Source organism: Blennius ocellaris (assembly GCF_963422515.1).
Source record: "Blennius ocellaris genome assembly, chromosome: 9".
Taxonomy (NCBI): Eukaryota; Metazoa; Chordata; class Actinopteri; order Blenniiformes; family Blenniidae; genus Blennius; species Blennius ocellaris.
This window is the reverse complement of record NC_137658.1, coordinates 17,045,010-17,066,216: the sequence shown is the minus strand read 5'-3', so window position 1 is coordinate 17,066,216 and position 21,207 is coordinate 17,045,010. Positions and strand designations below refer to the sequence as shown.

General features: G+C 41.7%; 1 protein-coding gene across 1 annotated transcript in view; it reads left to right on the top strand.

Annotated features, from left to right (window-relative positions):
• The window catches only part of aff2 (AF4/FMR2 family, member 2), a gene marked incomplete at both ends in the record, with an annotated part of 160,721 nt that overhangs the window by 114,419 nt on the left and 25,095 nt on the right, over positions 1 to 21,207 (top strand). Inside the window, one exon of the mRNA XM_080501965.1 lies at positions 966 to 1,003. Within this exon, the coding sequence (XP_080358091.1) occupies positions 966 to 1,003 (38 nt within the window). The remainder of the gene's footprint in view (positions 1 to 965; positions 1,004 to 21,207) is intronic.

The following is a 21,207-nucleotide window of genomic DNA, read 5'->3' as shown; positions in this document are numbered from 1 at the left end:
AATAAACTTTTCCATTGTATTTTAATTTATTGAGATGTCTCACAGTATTGTCAAACATCCACCGGTAATTCACATTTAATATTATTTATTGCACAAACAAACAAAAAAATGATCTCATCCTGTTGGAAGTGTTTGACTCCATAGTGGACGGATTTAGATGGTTCTATGAGACGTCAACCATTTCTGCCAAACTGCTATGAAATATGACTTATTAAAGTTGTAGCCAACATTTTAAATGATTAAATTATGTTGGAGGAGCAGAGATCTCAGTGAAGCAAATGTTTTTATTGGCCCAAGATCAAACCGTCGGGCTCCGGGTTCATGAGGAAAGAGTAAAAACATACTGGGCTTTCATTAAAAAAAAACAAGAACTCGATGCCGAGGCAAAGCCTGAGAGCTTTTGAAAAGTTCCACCTTGGGAGCCGTTTTCCAAAAAGTAGCATTTTCAGTGGCTTCCGGCAACCGTTGTCATGGAGACGGGAAGTTTATCGTTTTCACTTGAAAACATTGTGGTGTGAACAGCGCCGGAATCTGTTCCTTTTCCACAAAGCTTTGACTTTGTGACTCATCGTCTCACAAAGCTTTGACTTTTTCTTTAGTGATTTTTTGTCGGAATGTTTTGCAGCTACAATCCGATCTGCTCGATAACTTCATCCACCGACACTTTCACCTCCATGGCGTCGCATTTTCATTGCTCCATCCAATAGTTTCCACACACATCTTTCTCATGTAAACAGGGACTAAAACGTGCACAAAAAAAACAGTTTAAAGTGTAAAAAGCACCAGCGTTCACCTTCTGGGTGTGGATCCTGCAGGTGGGTACAAGTCAAATACAGTATTTATAGACAATCTGGAGCACATCCATCTCTATTTTTCATTCTGCCACTATAAATTTTACACTGCATATGTGAACATGAACTCATTGTTTTGCTGGTGTGTGTGTGTGTGTGTGTGTGTATTGACAGGTGTCTGACAAGACCAAAGCCAGAGGCACAGCCCTGAGGTAAGACAAATCGCCGGTCTCTGCTGGAACATTGTGATTTATTTATCTGTGCTGCATATCTATTCTGCCGCAGAGGGGAGAGGAGAGGAAGAAAGGCATGGCCGGGGGTTTTTTTTTTTTTGCATATGGGGGGGGGGGGTTCGGGTCTGTTGTTGCGGCTGCTAGGAGAGTTTTTGTCAGAGAGGAATGGAGGGGAGGAAAGTGGACAGAGCGGCTCCGGCGTCGTCCTTCCAGCCTGCAGGAGTCAAAGCATGTGTGTGCGTCTTCCTGCGTCCACCAGACAAAACAAAGCTATAAATAAATTGTTCCGTTTTCCCCGTCGGCATGCTACTGATGAGGTAACTGTTGGTCAGTGCTGGAGGACGCGTTGCTCTCTCTCTCTTTTCCCGGCTGGTTTTTGAAAGCGGCGTGAAGGTCAGGGACGTCACACCATTATGAGTTAAAAGTTTGTAGTTTTGGGTTTTTTTTTTGGGGGGGGGGGGGTTACCACAGGTCACGGCTGGAACCGTTTCCGGAGGACACACCCACACACTCGGCCCCGTGTACTGTACATACATGACGTGCGAAGGTCAGCGTGTGAGAGTTCCTTCGGGCTCCTTTTTAAAAGCTGCAGCTCTAATCTCGCATGTTGACGTCGTGTCATTTATGTAAGTGTGCCGTGCGGCTTCCTTTTTTTAATCTGGCTTCTAGGTATTCGAAATGTCTTGTGCAGTGCTGTTGAATGTGGCACGTGTTGTTGTTTATCCACACATTCCACTTCACTGAGGAGAACCATTAACGGATTTCGCACTACATCTTCGATATGCGATGTTTATAGTTCTCCCTCGTCGAGATATGATATTAGTATTCTAATTTTAAGTGAATATCCATCTATTAATCTAAAAATCTGTTATTCTTCACATCTTTCATCCATTTTTTTCATTGATGCATCATCTATGCATCATCCATAAATCCATTAATTGGTCCATTAATATGCCTAATAATTCTTTGGACCATCCATCCATCCATTAGTGTATTCGTTATCTTATTTGTGTGCATGTGTGATCTTGAATGTTACTCTTTTTCTGGCTCTCAAGGATAGAAGAAGTGATTTACAGTTAATGAATACATCCATCGATTCATCCGTCCATCTGTTTTGCTCCGTCCAAATAATGCGGGACGCACCAACGTCATTGGTCCTTTACGTAACCCACTCACACGTGAACGCATATGACCAGTTTGGAGTCATTAACATGTGTTTGGATTAGGAAGTTACATTGAGCAGATCTGGTATAAGTTTCCCTAAAAAACAAGTAAGTTTTTCAGAAATGTGGTAAAAAAAAAAAAGACATTTGTGAACACTCATATCCTGAAGGCACTGGATTTGACAGTGACATCAGGGTTAGCTACTTGAAATGTTTAACGCAAGGCTGAACAGACATTGATTTTCTTCCTACAATACAGTATGTAAAATATAAAAAAAAAAAAACTGAAGACTTTTAAAATCTTTTTATAAAGTTGGCTCATTGTGAGGGGCTAACAAAAGGCTGTCAGTGAGTTTTACAATCTTTGCAGCCTCAAGCTCTTGAGACCAACTCAAACTTTATGACATGAAAGACAAAGCGGAAAGGAGAAAAAGAAAAAACTTGTAGAGATAATATTTAGGCTAAATCAGATTAAGAGGTAGAAGTCTGTAATGTGATATTTTTAAATCCCAATTTTATTTATTCAAAAATGCCCCAAAAATATAAACAAATCAGAGAAATTATTTAGTTCTTTGATCTTTGTCATTTCGCTCTGACAGTGCCCTCTGGTGGCCATAGAGCCTGTGACAGGAGCAAAGGGAGAGAAGAAATCGCAAATGTATTTATTAACCATTTCAACCTGAAGGTGATCATCCATCCATCCATCCATCCATCCATCCATCCATCCAGCTAACATCTCTGTCCTAACCAGTGAGTCAAATTTAAAAAAAACAACCAGAAATCAGCAGAAGATGATGAACTCTGCTTTACTTTCATTTGAGTGAAGAAATAATACAGCAATGCAGATATAAAGAGGAGGCAAGGTTGGACGTTACATTTTCATATTTTAATATTGAAACCACTTTAACTCGCTACTCTTTAAAAAAAAAAAAAAAACTCAATCCAAACCTATTTCAAATGCAACTGAAAATGGGTTGCCAGCAGGTGGAGAACTTCAGGTATCGTCATTTATGACAAAACTCTTCGAGTGAAAACGCCTCATTTTTGTATTTCATTTCAGATAAGTTTCGGTTTCAGTTTCGCATTTACACGGGAATGATTTGAAAACGGCAGAAATGCTGAAAGCGGGGGGAGCCTGGGTTGCTTGGGAGGGAGAAGTGACTGACACAGTGTTACGGTTCAAAGACTTTCATCCTCGAGAAGCTGCGACAAACGATAATCAGATCATTTCTGTTGCACAAACAGCGGAATTACAGGCTTAGAGGTAATCTAACAAATGTCTCCCAATGTTTTAGTCATCACTGTTCAGATGATCCGTCTACAAAATGATTGCACATTAGCTATCCCTCGTGCGCTAATTCAATCTTGCTATGGGTTAAAGAATGAGAGGCTCCTGCTTCCCCTAATTTGTAATTTGCACAAAGGGTAAATCTAATAGGCTGCAGATAATGTGGATAAAACACTGACATCAATAATAACTTTTCTGGAGGTGGTACAGCCCATTTTCATCATTCCAAGCCTTTTCCCATTTATCATTCAGTGCTGTGTGGGCAACACGTTATTGTCTGCTTGTTAGGCGTTAACATCTTGGGGGAACATGTCACCTACTTAATCACCAGGAAGGGAAAAAAGAAAAAAAACTAAAAATTAAATGTGAGTTGGGTTTGTAACATCCCAGAACATTGGACAGAATTTGTGTAAACATCTGAGTTTGGCACCGAGATCAATTTTTCATAAGTTCATCTTTTTCTGCTTGGAATGTGTTGTAAAGCCCAGACTGGTGCACGAGGAGCGAAGAATCTTTTATAAATGAGAGCCGTTGTGTTCACAATCCAAGGACATTAGTATGCAAGTCTGGTGTGTGTGTGTGAGTGTGTGTGTGTGTGTGTGTGTGTGTGTGTGTGTGTGTGTGTGTGTGTGTGTGTGTGTGTGTGTGTGTGTGTGTGTGTGTGTGTGTGTGTGTGTGTGTGTGTGTGTGTGTGTGTGTGTGTGTGTGTGTGTGTGTGTGTGTGTGTGTGTGTGTGTGTGTGTGTGTGTGAGACAGACAGCGATAGTGTGAGAGACAAAAAGTGTGTCTGTGTGTGCCCCAGGCCATGTGTTACTCTGCTACCGCTAATGAGCCCATTCACTCTGCAGCCCAATCTACTGAACACCACACACACACACACACACACACACACACACACACACACACACACACACACATACACCCACAGGGACGCTGGGACTAGAGATGCTGCGAGCGATCCACTGGCTATATCCCCCATGGAAAGCAACACACACACACACTCACACATTGTCTCACCCACACTTCTTACACCAACCATACAGACACATTTTTTTTTTTTTTTAAGTTCTTGCTCTGACAGCCTCATCCACATACCAATCGTTATTTTGCTGCCACACACACACACACACACACACACACACACACACACACACACACACACACACACACACACACACACACACACACACACACACACACACACACAGCCTATCATCCTACCACAGTGTATATTAGAGGGAATAATTTTCATGTTACCGCTCTGTAATCTCCACTGTCTGCGGGCTTCTTGTTGTCTCTGTTAAATCCTGCGTACGCGTGTCTCAACGTGACTAATTCCAAATGTTTGATGCTAATAGATTCAGACTCGGGTCATCTCGGCGGGTACATTCCGAGTAAGGTTGACTGGATGTTTGCTGGCTGATTTGCACGTCCGGCACATTCATAACCGAGATGAGCAACGACTGAAAACGATCCAGACGCGGAGGGAAATCAATAGGCCCGATACAGGAGAAGTCGGCCGGGGTGGACGCGCCTGCACTCGTGATGGGTAATGAAAGCAGGCTGCATGGTTGTGTGCACCAACAGCGAGCTCTGCGGGAGGTTTCTCTCGCCTCGCCAGGAAGTCCAGTGTTAATCAGGTGTAAATTTTGATGTTAGTCAGCGAGGAGAAAACCAGGCCTTCCACCGCCACCGCCGCTGCTGCTGTTCAGGAGGTTTTATGACTCATGCTGATTTACGCACCAAGACACGTCGGACATGAAGAGAATAACAACCAGGCCGAATCAGACTGGGACGCAGAGAGAGAGAGGGGGGCTACATGCCCCACTCCCACTATTGTCCACTTTCTGTTTTCAAGATTATATTTAATTTTTTCAACTGTATTGATAAAAGTTCACTAGTTCAATGTGAATGATGTCCAGATATTACATGTGATTCTTTGATTATCTTATTACCATTCAAACTTTTAAAATATATTCTGACCAGTGCAGCATCCCATCAGGTAAACGTGAGATGATGTTATTGCAGTAATACTTATATATGCTTGTTCTTTCTCTTGCCCCACATTCACACCTGCAGTGATCTTTATTGGTTTCCCCATCACATGTGCAGTTCCCACCAGCAGTTTCAGAAGCAGAACCACATTAACGTTGGTGGTTTATATTAAATAATTATGGCTCTCTATTCATTCAGCACTTTCGAAACAATTGCACAATTTTTGTGAATTAACTGTGATGAGGTCAACTTTTCACTTTTAAGATATTCACTATTACACATACTGATATTGCCATCAAAATATATTGTGTGTTTTGTTAAATAGATTACTTTCTGCTTTATTTAAATATTCTGGACATTTAACGTTGCCTAACTGCAGGTGGAAGTGATGGCAATTTATGAATTCATGGAAATTAAAAAAAAAATAATAATAATTCTATAGCTCATCCATGTCGTCGTATGAGTAGAGTGGCACAACTCTGAATTAGGTGAAATACTGACAAATCAACAATGACAACAAGCTAAATGATTGAATGCTATTAACTACTACGGCGAGCTCGGGGGGTTTGGTGTTGGGAGTGTGTTTTCACTGTTGCTCGTTCAGATCCGATGCAAACAAAAAAAAAAACCTGCTGCCTTCATGCTGCCTATTTGTGGATGTGTGAACGCTGCCATCTGATCTCTGGTGGGCTCCGAACAACCACACAAACTGGGTTGAGGTTTGATTGAAGTGCGATCGCGGCACAGATGTGGACGGACCAAACACAAGATGTGACGAGCTTCAGAAGTGTTCTGTCCTTGTAGGGGATCGTTACTGATGTGGCCCAACTGAGCATTTTTCCAGCTGCTTTCTGAGTCCTTCACACATGCATCAGCTGTTGGGGAGTTCGTCTCTGGTAAAAATAAATAAATAAATAACTCCACATGCGTTACAGCATGACATACAGCACTGCTGTTGGAAGCTGAGGCGACTCGTCTGTTCCACAACAGATGTCTGGTATATCAAAAATGCAAATAAAATAATTCAGTGCATATTAATACTACTATAGTAAACATGTGAGCGTAGCTTCAAACTGCAGGTGAAACTGGGAAGGAGCACAACTGAGTCATATCTGGACTAGAAGGTAGAAGACGTCTTTTTTGCAGCTCCTGAGCTGAGTCGCTAAAGATCTCCACAATTCATACCTGAAGCAGAAACACTCGTCCCTTTACTCTGAGAGGAGCATCATGTTGCCATGACGACTGAACACAACAACACGGTAGAATCATGTTGCCATCACGACTGAACACAACAACACGGTAGAATCATGTTGCCATCACGACTGAACACAACAAGGTACAATCATGTTTCCATGACTACTGAACACAACAACATGGTAGAATCATGTTTCCATGACGACTGAACACAACAACAAGGGAGAATCATGTTGCCATGACTACTGAAATCAACAACATGATAGAATCATGTTTCCATGATGATTGAATACAAGAAGGTAGAATCATGTTGCCATGGCTACTGAACACAAGGTAGAATCATGTTTCCATGACTACTGAATACAACATGGTAGAATCATGTTTCCATGACGACTGAAAACAACAAGGTAGAATCATGTTTCCATGACTACTGAACACAACAACAAGGTAGAATCATGTTGCCATGACTACTGAACACAACAACATGGTAGAATCATGTTTCCATGACTACTGGACACAAGTATAATTTAACAGTTCTTTAATATAGTTAATATAGTATATATATATATATATATATATATATATATATATATATATAGTATTTTCTTCGTTGTCCTTTTCTACACCATTGCCTCCCATTGTATGAAGTGTAAAGCACTGTTATACATTCTACACTAGTTTTTGAGGCTCAGTTTGAGGTCCTGTTCCATTGAGCGTTGAAGCCTCTTCCTGTGACGTGTTAACCAAACACAGCATGCGTCACTGTTCCTAGGAGAGGTTGGAAGTTGCGTCAATAAGACGAATCCTTATTTTTTGTTGTCGTTTGCCCTCGTCTTGTTCGGCAGCTTGGGGAAAATGTATGATGTGATTGAGGGCCTTTCGGTGTCAGAACAATTCGCAATATATAGCTCAGTTGTCTATGGGAGTGTTTAGTTTCTTGACTGTGCACCATGGTATGGTTGTTTTCAGACCAGACTTCCACTGGAGCTACACCCAGACCTCCTCTTTGCATTCGTATAACTCTGGCTGTTTTCATTTGTCTGCAGTCATGATTTCTGGTGTTAATGACTCTCGGGAGACTCTGCTAGTGGAGATTTGGTGGTTACAAACAGGCGGGTTAAACTTTGCGGCTGCCCTGCCACCAAGATGCTTGTATTGTGACACAGGTTCAATTGTGAAACACCTTTTCAAACGCCGTCACTTCTCCCACTTCCAAGGAGCTTTACACAACATATGTAGGACGAGAAACCTATTATAGCCTTCCCCACAGTACCGCCCCGGGCTAACACACCACACACAAACACACACACCACCGCGAGCGCTGCTGAATGCCTGAACCCATCAGCACCTGTGCTTGTGGGAAAGTGAATAAGTTCAGATTCAGGGTTTCGTATTTTATTAATGACGCACAGAAACCGTCCATAATAAACGTGCTATGTGATCCCCGTTTGCTGCAACTTTATTACCGCGCATTTAACTTGACCAATTACCCAATAACCCTGGATCATGTACTCATTGAACAGTGTATCGCAGGGCACCTGAAGTGGCCATGAACAAGCTGGGCTCCCTGTTGGCGCTCGTGTTGTTGTGAACAGAGTCACACATGCTCCAGGTCAGCTGACACGGTTTCAGCAGCGCAACACAAAACGTCAGGATTCAGTCCACCTATGAAAGGTTTTGTGTGAAATAAAGTTCTCATGCACCAAAATAGCCCTCCAATGGACAGGTCCTCCACCTGTGGTCCAGGATCTTTTTGTTTGTTGTGAATATGTGCAAATTCAAAATGTCAAAAGTAAAAACTATTATGAGGCTTTTTAGAATAAAGAGCCGACCTGTAAAACCAACAAATGCTTTCACTGTTCCTGCTATTGTATTTGTGGTTGGCGTCACTGTAGTGCTGTAGACTTTTTGGTTTTTAAGGTATCAAAACAGTGACCACAGGGATGGCTGGCTTGTGGCGGCCAAGCATTCATTGCTTTTGGGGAATTGGGGAACCCTGTCTTACATGGTTGTTAATCAGGAGCTAAGATCAGTCTCTATGCAGACGATGCTCTGTTTTGTTTTTGAACAGTACATCAAATTAAATTTGTGTCGCATTTCTACTGGCATTATTTCACTTTTTATATTTCTGCTATCAATGTTTTAAACCACGACATCATCTTTATCTCTGAAAAGTGGCATCTGAACACATTTTACTTACTGGCTTACTTACAAGAACAAAAGCATTTCATTGCATATTACAGCTTGCATAGTTATGGTTGTGACAAATAAAGGCTAAACTAATAAACTGTAATTATAGGCAACAATATCATAAAACAAAATCATATAAGTGAGAGTAAAAATATAGTTATACTGCATGTATTTCTGAACTATACACACACACTATACACATTTAGTGAAAAACTGAAAGGATTTCAATTATGTATTCCTAAAGTGCTTTTCATTATTAATCCTATTAACCCACTGTCACACATTCACCAACCCGCAATGTGGCCAACTCGGGGTTCAGAGTGTGTGTGCAGGGTGACATGTGGGATTGAACCATCAACCGTGGGAAGAGACGCTCAGCCGACTGAGCCACAGATAGGGAATCTACCGATCTGATGATGAGTCCTGACGTGTGACAAACCGGCGTCGTGTTCGCAGCTTAAATGGCTTAATGAGTCTGATGCAGTCTGACTGGCTGCAGCGCGTTGATACAGGCTGTCAAAGTGCTGCGCATTTCAAAAGCTCCGCGCGCAGCGTGAACGCGGGGAGGTACATAAAACCGCACACGTGCACACTCCTCGGCGCTCTCGCCTGTGATTGAGAGGGAGACGGGAGAGATTGTAAAGCCAGCTGTGCAGCAGAAAGCTCTGCCAAGTGGAGGGCAGAACCAGTGAGCTGAAGGCAGATGATAAGATGACAGATGAACTGAGCCCAGATGGCCTCCACATCTTTACTTCACAGTCCCGTAATACGGCTGTAATTCTGCACCTTTTCTCTCAGTTCGGTTATTTTCAGAGCCTATATTTACCTGCTCCTCTCTCTCACCCCCCCCCCACCCCCAACCCACCATCTTCACACTTGGTTACTCCTTGTCTCTGCTGGCTGGCTGAAGTTTATCTTCGCCCTGGCCTGCCTGGCTCAAAGCCACCCGCTCCTTTGTCTATAGCCACCGATCAATTCAGTTTTGCGGCAGAAAGCGATTGCCACATGACGAAAAGCTACAACTGTCTATTGTCCGTCGCTTGTCCCCCCGCATGTTCGATTCCGGCTGGTTAATTAATGGTGACAGGAGTCCAAACCCGGCAGCACCGGGGAGCACAGATGGACCCTGGACCGTTCTTCAAAGTGCACATGGAGGAAAACCCAACAATCAGACAATAACACAGTGTGCACTGCTTTTGTGAGAAACAGGAGAGTGTCTACACAGAAATAATAGCAATGCAGACCTCTGCTATAGGCCAGCGATCCCTCACTACCTCCAGCTCACCCTGGACAACTACCCCCTCCAACAAAAAAAATTAATAAAAATGAAGGGACTTTATCACATACTTTATGTGAAATACAGTTTCTTTTTTACAATGAGTTTCTTTTCTCTCAAGATAAACTCTTTGGGTTTACACTCATACGGTTTCAAACATTAATTCACCAGTTTTCTCACTGCAAAAGAAAACATTCAACTCTTAAGGTTGTCCATTGGTTCACCCAACCATCTTTTATCCCATTGGAACCAGTCGAGGGTCGTGTGGCGCCGGCGCCGATCCCAGCTAACAATAGGCATCATTACAGCAAGACAGACACGCCCACATTCACATATATGTTCAATTTAGAGTCACTAATTAACCTCAATTCAACTCAATTAGTCTGTTTTTGGACTGTGGGAATAAATGTGATTATCTCTGGAAAAAGAAAAAAAAATCACACATGCACACGGGGAAAAAAGTGATTTAATCATTGTTTGGCGCGTATGCACTTCTGCACACAGACAGGGCTATATCTATCTATATCTTTATCTATCTCTATATATATATATATATATATATACACACTGTATGCGCATCTTTTTTTAGAATAACAAGTCTGAAACAAACTGCACCTGGCTGTCCTACTGCCGTGATGCAAAGACACATTATTTACACACAGCCAGTCTTCCTCTTGACCTCGGCGGCGCCGCTGCCGGAGCTCCGGAGGCGCTGTAAAGCCACCAGGAGTGCGGCTGTGCTTCAGCCCTTTAAGGTACGTAGGCTTGTCGTGTGGATAGTCGGAGGCCCGGCGGACGTATCAAACCCACGGATCGCTTTGTCAAGGCCGCGAGTCTTTCATTTCCCTCAGTTGTGCTGCGTGATTTTATCGCACACAAACACACACACACAGACACCGAAGCTCCCTGCCGCAGCCCTGAGATCTGACAAAGGCTATTCTGTGAGTCTTATCTGTGTTACTTATGCAATGTTGACACAGAAAAAAAGAGAAAGTGAAGGCTGCATGTCCTAAATAGGTACAACAGGTTTTATGCAGAGGATGTGGAAAGAACGAGGACTGAGGAGAAAGTGGTTTTACGATCATGCTTATGCAGCTAAAGTAACATGTTACTCTAACAACTGCTATGAGGACTTTAATTTGTCACTGGTGAAAAAGGATGGCGTTCAAAACAAGACTTCAGGCAATGAGCATTTTGGTTTTCCCTGAGAATCCAATGTATCTGCCTCAAAAAGCTTCATTCACATAAGATTTGTTTTGCCGAAACTGTTGTAAAACAAACTTCCGGAATTTTCCAGAGTGATGTGACGGCTTGTTTTAACTTTTAATCCGTCACAAGATTTTAAAAAAAACAACAACTCTTAAGTGCAGTCGTATAACAAAAGCTCTCTGGTGTTTCAAAGGTGTGTTCACAGCTTCACCTGAACTGTCACCAGTAAATGAAGTGGGGGGGAAAAAACGAATTAATCATATGAGACACCCACTAAAAAGTGCATTAAGCAGCTTTATACGCATATTCAAAACAGATTGTGATCATTGGAGATGGGCGATTGTCCAAAGAAAATAATTGATCCGGTTTGTTGCAGCTCGTGTTGCTTCTTTCTGTTCGGATTGGTTTTAATTACTGAAACTCTGATGTTCGCGCCTCGAGAAACGTCATAGTGTACATTTTATGAAGGCTGTTGCACTTTTCTCGTTTTCCACTAGAAAATAATTCCACCCCACTAACATTGCAGCTGCAGTGTTGCACTTTACAGCAACTGGCATTACATTTAAAAAAAAAGAACAAAAACTGTTTGAGCTCATTATTTCAATTTGCAGATTATATCATTAATAAAATACTCAGATTGGCTCTGATCCAATCATGACATCCATAGTAGAAAGAGTTCAAGGGCTGAAGAGCCGCTGACTCTTTTGTTAGCTTTAGCATTAGCTGAAGCTGATGACGTTCCAATTTTCTTTTCCGCTAAACTCTTTTTGTTTTTGTTTTTATCATGTTCAAAATGAAATTAAACAAACAAATGAACTTACCCGTGGGGATATTTATAAATGACTGGGCTCTCCGGACAGCGTGACGTTAGCGTTAGCTCACAGCGAGGAAACCGGTACGGCTGCTGTGTGAATGTTGGTGGTTTATCTCAGCCGTGTTTCTTTTTCTCGTTGTCATTAAGAAGTTTTACCATCTTACCCCCATAACTTCATGTAACTTTAACTCAAATTAATGAGTGAGTCAGACTCGCCGGCAGCATGATGTGTCACATAAATACTACAATAATACAGCTATGTGAACATTGATAAGACATTTAAAAGTAGAATTAAAGACGTTTTGTTTTTTTTATTCCCTGTGGTGGGATTTCCTTCTCGTGAACTAAAGATGTCCAGACGTGTTCAATCAGAAGATTCTTTTTTCCGGAAGATCATTAATGCTGCATGGATAAACTCTTCTATAAAAGTCGGTGAGCTTGAATCATTTCTGGTAGTTTGTGGATTTTGTTACTATTATTATTATTATATTGTTTTAGAATTTGTATACAGGCTCACCACGGCTCGACTCTCTGTCAGTATTGGTTTGGACTGAAGGCCTGTTTACGGAGCTACATGTTCGAGTGAAAACACAAAACATTTCAAAACTTTTCTAAAATGGCTCTCGAGTTAGAACTTTTTGAAAACGCACCAACTCTGTCGTCGTGTAGTGAAAACAATACTTTATGAAGACGTTTCCTTGAAGCTGCTGCTGTGCATCACAGTCACAGTAAATTGTTCATCTGATGGACAATAACAACGTTTCCTTCAGAATGTCATGATTCCCAGTTCATATTCTCCTGCGTCTTGGTAGTTTTATAGTTGAGTCCCTGTAATATCAATCCAACTTTGTTGTTTGTCATTATAAATATCTGTGTTCTCCCGTTGTTGATGTTTAGAGAGTGTTGTTCTCTGCTGCGTGTTTGTCATTTAATTACAAAAACAAACATACAGCGCCAACTCTTTACCTGGAACGCTAACGAGATTGTTGATCATTTTCAAAACATTGTAAACACGAAACTCGTCTGGAACGAAACTTGAAAACCGATGTTTTCACTTCAAACAAATAGGATGTGATAACTGGTTCTGCTGTTTTTTTTAGAAAAAAAAGAATGGCCACAGTAGATTGTGTGTTTTTATTATTTTAAATAATATACATGTTAAATGTGATGCTTTAACTTAAATATTGCAAACCAGAAATCTTTTGATTGGGCTCGGTTGGTAGAGTGGTCTTTCTCAATCAAAAAGTTGCAGGTTCAATCCCCCTTCTGTCCGTATCCTTGAGCAAGACACTCAGCTCCAAAGTGACCCAATGGATGAGCACTTTGAAGAAAATATCTTAAACTCTGTCCTCCAACCACATAAGTTCACCTTCATACATTATACTAAGTATCTGTGTCGGTATCAGATCTTAGATCTTGGTGCCATTAATTAAGATGATGGTGTTATCGCTCATCACTGGTAAAAAATAAATTTTCTGATTTACTGCTGTAGATTGAAACTGTTGTCTTAAGCAATACACTGAGCCACAAACTGCTCCCAATGGATGAACCCAGTCTTTATCGGCGTGTGAATATGGGTGATTAACGGTGGAAAGTGCTGAAGCGCGGGAAAAACACTATATTAGTGAAATCCATTTACCGTTTGGTAAAGTAGCTTCCTTTAATGGTGGCGTTCCACAGCAAAGCATCACAACTAAAAACGTTGACTAAACTTTAAGCCTACTTCTGGGACTGGAACATGAGTACCTCACACTGAGGTTCAAGACTTGTCCCGACCTATAACAACATTGAATATAATATAACAGCTTGAATGACAAATCATGTTGTCTAGTATATCAAATGTAATTATTTGGTAATGAGGCTTAAATCTGAGACCGTTCACACTCTGGACACAGGCCTTTTATGGATAATTGTCATTAGCGGTACTACTTTTGACAACGTGGCCAAGCGTGTTTAAAGACTCGTCAAGTCATCCAACCCCGTCCACTCTGGGCGAAGTTTGCATGTCCAAACTTCAGCTAAACATCCCAGAAACGCAGCAGCTAAAAGCTGCTCCGTCAGTCTCCACCAGCTGGCGGTGCATTCTTAATTTGGCACCGGGCGACAGCATTAGATTATTTCTGACGGCTGATGGCTTCCTCCCCGAGAAGAGCGGGGAGGAACGCGAGCCAGACGTGATGCCCGTCTCCTTTCATCGCGCTTCCTCCTCTGCGCATAATGTTTACGTTGCCAGAGTAAAACAGGCTGGAGAGCACTCCACTGTAAATCCCAGCGAGAGTTTAAAAGGGAAATAGACTTTCACGCTTCCCCTTTAAATTCACTGGGTTGCTGTTTAGAAAAGACAAACAGATCAGGGAGGGAAACAAACGCGCCTCATGTGAGCAGTCAGTTTTATCTGTTGGCAAATGAAGGGTTGATATGGAACGCCATAAAAAAAAAAAAGAAAGAAAGAAAAAAGGCTGCGGTTGTATTTATTGAACGCCCGCGGGAGTAACTTCTCCAAACGTCGGATAACAAGACGGCCGATGAAACATAACATAAACTGAGATCCTTCTTTTGTCTACAGCTATAAGAAATCCTCTGATTCGTCACTGATGATGAGTGAAAACAAACCTCTCGTCCTCTCAGCTTGATTTCCTGCTCGCCTCACAGCGTTGATGCGGGCCGACCCGCTGAGGGGAGGAACCATATGGATGAAAACTTGTTCTAAAAGAGTCGTGACACAAAGAGAATCTGATCTTTGATCAACTGCTGACTTGAATGTGTTTGTATTGTTACGTCTGAACTGTGGCTTTTTCTGCAAGTTATTTCAAGTTTTAGATCAACATGGATTCTTTACATAGTCCGTCGGTTCATAGAAGCTGCATTTCACCCTCAGTTACAATCCGTTTCAGGTCTATTTGACCTTGTCTGTCAGTTATGAATCTCAAAAGGTTTCGCGTTGATGGTCAATGTGTTAAATATGTGACTTTTATCACGTTGAAGCTGGTTTTCTTTTTGTCGGTGGTGTGCAAAGTCCAGGAGGAGCTTTAACAAGGTGGCTTCTCAAGAAAACGAGGCTCGTCACAGGAAACTGCTGCTGCAGATCGAAAGAAACAAAATAGAGTGAGTACAGAAAAATCTGTGCCACATAAAATGCCCTTTTTGTAGTTATTTTCCTCAGTTAAAAAAAAAAGTCTGGGTACTCCTACGTTACATAGTAATCCCCTCCAATCACAGCAGCAGGTAACGGAAAGACAAAGAGGCCGGTGTCCAATTACATTGCCCAGGAATATGGGCGTGTTTGACACCCCTGATGCATACAGCCATGTCAGAATCACTGATCACGGACGTCGCGTTACCTGGCAGGAAAAAGCAAAGCGGTTTGACAACGTTTAACCTCGACAACAACGTCTGTAACCAAATATACATACGTTAACACGAGAAGCGACCCCATGGATGTTCTGCCATCTGTGAGCACATCGATAATTTTCACTCCGCAAACACAGAGTTGAGGCCACGACCACAAAGCTCATCCCGGATCTTCGCAGTACAGAGAAAGAGAAACTGCCGACGAACCGCACCGCCGCAGTCTTTAATGGCTTGTTGCAGGTCTGAAACAGAGACTTCTGGATTATTGTTTACACTGCCGGGGTTTGTTACTGTACAAAATGAAACTCGGCAGATAAAAGTAATCAATAAAAAAAACAAAAAGAAGAAAAAGTGAAGACGTGTGGAGGTGTCACTGATGTACCAACCTGCCTGTTTACTACATCACAAGCCCGGTTTAGGTTTTGGCCCCATTTGTCCATTCAGAAAGTCGTCCATTTGTCAGATGAATAAAGAGGGACACACTGTAGCTGCTCCGCAGTCTGGATCTCTTGGAATGAAATCAATAATACTAATGAGCCTCCTCTGCTGCCGACTCACCCACAGGACTCGTGCTTCTCTTTAGTTAAACATCAAAAGACGCTTTAAAGGCAACAAGGGACTTAAAGAAACAAAAAAAAAAAAAGAGAGAGACCCAGATAGAAGTCTAGAAAATGTCTGCTATCACCATCTGTCTGGCATCTCCACCTCAGTTTTTTCCCAGTAATCCGTGCAGAAACAGGCTGTTCCCTTATAAAAACTGCAACTGTGTGTGATCGTCCAGAACCGGGAGACGTCTTATCTGTGTTGCTTCATCACCGTCCTCGCTCCGATGATGTCTCCATCATGAATGGACTCGACGCAAGCAACACGCCTTCAAATGTCGGCCGTCAGCTTAATTCTATGAATACCACATCATGTTTAGAGATATTTGGAGCTGCATCAAACGGTCACCTTTTAATCTCAATCTCACTTTGTTTTGAACTTTGGACAAAAGCCGACCACAGATTTTAAGCTGAAGGAGATGAGAGAAGTCACCTCCTCCAGAAGAAGTCAGAGGCTCCTCGCGAAGGACAAAATGTCAATAACTACTCGGTACTCTGCCGTTTTGGCTCCTGTTTGCTTCAGTATCACTTCTTCAGACAACTCATGGCTAAATTGTTAAATGTTAATGAAGAAAATATTTGCCAGCATATTAACTTGATCTAGAGAAGTGCTCCTCTTAATTAAAGTCGAATATACAAGTTGGTTAATGTTTTATTTTGCATTTAATTCTGGGCTTTTCTGTACAGTTTGCAGGTTCTCAGTTCACTTGTTTGGTACACACACACACACACACACACACACACACACACACACACACACACACACACACACACACACACACACACACACACACACACACACACACACACACACAAATATATATTCAGGGCAAATTGGTGAACATAAAAATTACCCTTAAGTGTGTATTTGAGATGTGAGCCGGGATGGATACAATTAGAGTTCATGTAAATGCACATTCAGGACCGTATGCAATACATTCACATTATGGAAACGTTACAATTAAGAGTCTATTATCTCTGAGATTTCATTGTATTAGCGGTCGTGTCGTCTCTTGTTGAGTATAATTAGAATGATGCGCATTTAAAACACAGATGCTTGTATTGATTGTTGTCTTCACTGTAGTTTTAGCCCCGCCTGAGGTGATCTGCAGCCAGAGTGCATTCAGCCTCATCAATAAAACTTCCTCCAGGCATAATAAAGCTTATCTGACAGACATTTCAGCAGCTATGGCAATAAAAGCATGTACATAACTGTCACAGCAAACTGGATGTTGAGAGATAATGCAAATGAAAGGAGATTCAAAACCTCTTGCCGAACAGAGAAACGCAGAATGTAATGTTAGACTTGTTAGATTTGAAGTCATACCATCAGTCTATTTGTTTCTCTAATTTAATGGCGCTATAGGTGGTGAAATAAACCGATGACAAATATCTGTTCCATGGTGAGTTTATGTGAACTATGAATATAGTGTTTAAATACAGAGGTCATTCCCCCGAAGGGATCGAGAGTTTTCTTTTTCTCCTATTTTGTGTGCATGTGTGTCCACCAGACTGCAGATACACGAAAAACAGGAACGAATAAGAGAAGATAAAATTGTGACACATTTCTACGAATGGCAAAGATCCTTTGAGACGGTTTTCACATAATTCAACACACCGTTACATTTTCATTAAGAAGAATGAAGTACCAGGTTTTCTAAGACCACCTTAACATGTATCAATTACAGAATGAGAGAAAATGTATTATTTATTGCATCCAGGCTGTTTACTATAAAAAGCCAGTGTTATTACATAATAGAGTTAAATTGTTTGACTTGTTGGAGAATTACTCCAAAAATCTAATGTACCATTACGCTCATACCACAGTGAAATGTGTTTTGATTTTGATATTTGAAGGGTTACCTCGTGGACTCATTGAATACATGATGGGAAGTCGCAGGTTTCTTCAACTTAAATCCCCAGAAGATTCAAACTCCATAAAAAAAAACATGTTGAATAAGTTTATTCTTTCTTTGTGACACCAGTATAAAACTGACCCGCATGACTGCGTGAGATCACAAATATTGCTAGCGGTTGGTGTCTCTGGAGGCCGGAGATGTTTGAGGAATAGAAACGGAAAAACCGACAAGAAAGATAGAAAAACACTCAGTTTTTTGGAATAGTGTCGACATTATAATTTGGAATTCTGTCTGCATCATAAAGAAGCACAACTCCCTCGTGTCAAAGACTTTCCCACTGGACAAATACAAAAAAAAAAAGCTTTATTATAAAGAATCCCAGACGTCCTGGACCTTACTGGTTCTCCCTGATTGTGCTTTGGAAGAAGATACAAACTCAACAGCTTCAACAAAGCAGCGAAACTCAACTCAAGAAAAAAAAAAAAAAGCTCATTTATGTGCCTAATTGGGAGTCATGCTTTGGTTTTTTTTTCCCTGAATCAAGATCACTTGCTTCCCTGTATTCATCCAAAATAGCTTCTTATTAAAAAGAACAAATTGCATGAAATAAGGTGACCGCATGTTCACGTGTACAATAGTTGTTTTTTTTAAACAGGATTCGTGAGAATATAGCGCTTTTCAGCCGGGAACGCTAATCAAACAAGCTGAGCTGGAGATGTGATTGAAATTGTTCGAGAGGTAAGAAAAGGAGGCAGGAGAAATGAATCATGATAGAAGAAGAAAGACAGGATGGAGACTGTATTCATATAGTGTGTGTGTGTGTGTGTGTGCGTGTGTGCGTGTGTGCGTGTGTGTGCGCGCAATTTCAGTTCAAGGCTGCCATCGCAGCAGGCACCAATCTGTGTGAGCAGTCAAGCAGCAAATCCATCAACCGTTCCTCGGGCAACACACACACACACACACACACGTTTGTCCCGACGCACGCTTGTGCGTGCGTCGGGACAAACGTGTGTGTGTGTGTGTGTGTGTGTGTGTGTGTGTGTGTGTGTGTGTGTGTGTGTGTGTGTAGCCTCCAGGAGGCCATTTAAAAGCTCTGTAGAAGGCTGGGTGAGCAGAAGGCCAGCAGAAGCATCAGTGAGGACGACAACAATTGAACGGGTTCAGACGCCGCGTTTATGCCTTCATTATTGGCTGCTTCATCAGATTCTCTTTTTAGTGATTTAGTGAAGCTGGTCACAGACATGATTATTATTCCCTTTGTAAAAAAAAAACAAAAAAAACTGATGGAATAATGATAAATAATCCAGGGGAAAAAATGGAGGATTCGTTCAGTTGAGAGAGCTTGTTAAGGAGGAGAGTATGAATTATTGTATAGCTTTGCCTAATGGGGAATAACAATCCCCCCCCCCTCTTCAATCCCAGACACGTCGTGACGTGTGAGCGCGAGTGTGGTGGTGGTGCCAACTCTCGAGGAAGTAAACATTGAGCGAGCATAAATTAGCATCAGATTTAGATAGCGACGGCTCGGCGAGTGCTAAAACATTCGCCGTTAAAGACGTCGTCACGCGGGCTCAAATGAAAATCCCGGTCGCCTGGCTGGACTCGTTCTAAAACTCCGGCGACAATCTTGACATGAAAGCCAGAGATCAAAGGAATGTGTAGGGGGTGGGGGAGGGAGGGGGGTGGAGAAAGCCATGACCCAGCAGGTAGCCTGAAATAACCCCCGACACTGATTGAGGCCAACTGACAAGGGCGAGTCAGAGAAGGCCGCGGGGTCTCGATGAAGGGCTGCCAGGGAAACGTGCCTTCGACACAACTGCACTCAGAACAAGTCTGTTCAGACAGTCAGGCTAAATGTCGCGAAGAGATTCACATCCTGTAATATATTTAATGGCTTGGGGGGGTTTTTGTTGTTTTTTTTTTACAGAATTGCTCTTTTCTATGCTCACAATAAACCCATCAATTATGTTTGGGACACAGATTTTTTTTTTTTTAAAGAACCTAACCTCTTGGCTCAGAAAGACTCAAACACTTGGTTTATTCAGTAAAAGACCACTTCTTAAGATTGTGTATCTCTCACTCACTCTCTGCCAACCTGAAGTGTATTCTCCTCTGTTGTGCTTGGTCGCCTGTCACACCAGCTTTGTTCCGGTCACACACACACACACACACACACACACACACACACACACACACACACACACACACACACACACACACACACACACACACCCGAACCTGTCTTCACTTTAACTCTTACCTTCCGGCTCCAGTGGGTGCAGATGGACCATGATACCCACCGTCTTTAGGAGTGAATAAAACCTTCAGAAACTATTCAGTGTGCCTCATAAAACCTGGGAATTTCATGCGTTGGGAGTTGTTTAAATGTGTTGAGTTTCAACGTGGACGCCATTAGAGTGAACAGAAAGATTTGTGCTGAAGTGCAGGAATTTGGAAACCCGTGAAAAGACATTAAGTGGCTCTAAATTGGAAGTGTGAGGTCGGTCTTGCTCTGTTTTTATCTGTTCATTTTGTACTCAGATGAAATATTGCATTCATAATATGACCTTTTAAGTTATATTGAGACTGTTGAGGCTTTGGGAAAGAACTTCCTGAATGTATATCAGATTATTTCACACGCTGTTGAGTCACTTTCCATTATTCCTGATTTATTTTTTAAAAAAAGGTCATAAATAAGTAAGTTTTTATTCTTTTTATAGCATCTTTGATAGTCTGCTGGACATGTCCTCATGTTTTCTCAGGGATTCTGAGGCAGCTGGTTTAGACCTTTGAGTTTTCATATCCTTGTATATAAGTCTGTATGTTTAAGCATGAAGTATTTATATATTTCCTTATCTTTTCACTGCTTTTAGTTGCATTTACTTGAAATGCCAATGAAAATATAGCAGAACATGATCATACGCAGACTGATCTAATAGTGGATCCTGATTTTAAACTGTGTGTTAATGGGTGAATGAACATCTTCCTGTAAAGGTTTCCTGTTCTTTTTAGCTTAATTACATGTGTATTTATATGCTAACATTAATTATTTTAAAGTATCCGTCAATCGCTCAAATTCACCAGACCAGGCCGTCGTCTTCATAAAGTCTGATTGGGCTGAATGGACGACTTGTCTTTTGCTTCTTCAAAAACAAAAACAAAAAATGTCATTTATAAATAAAAACCAAAATCTCAAGTCATTGTGGGCATTGCTCTGTATTCTGCAGAGGGTGAGCCTCTCC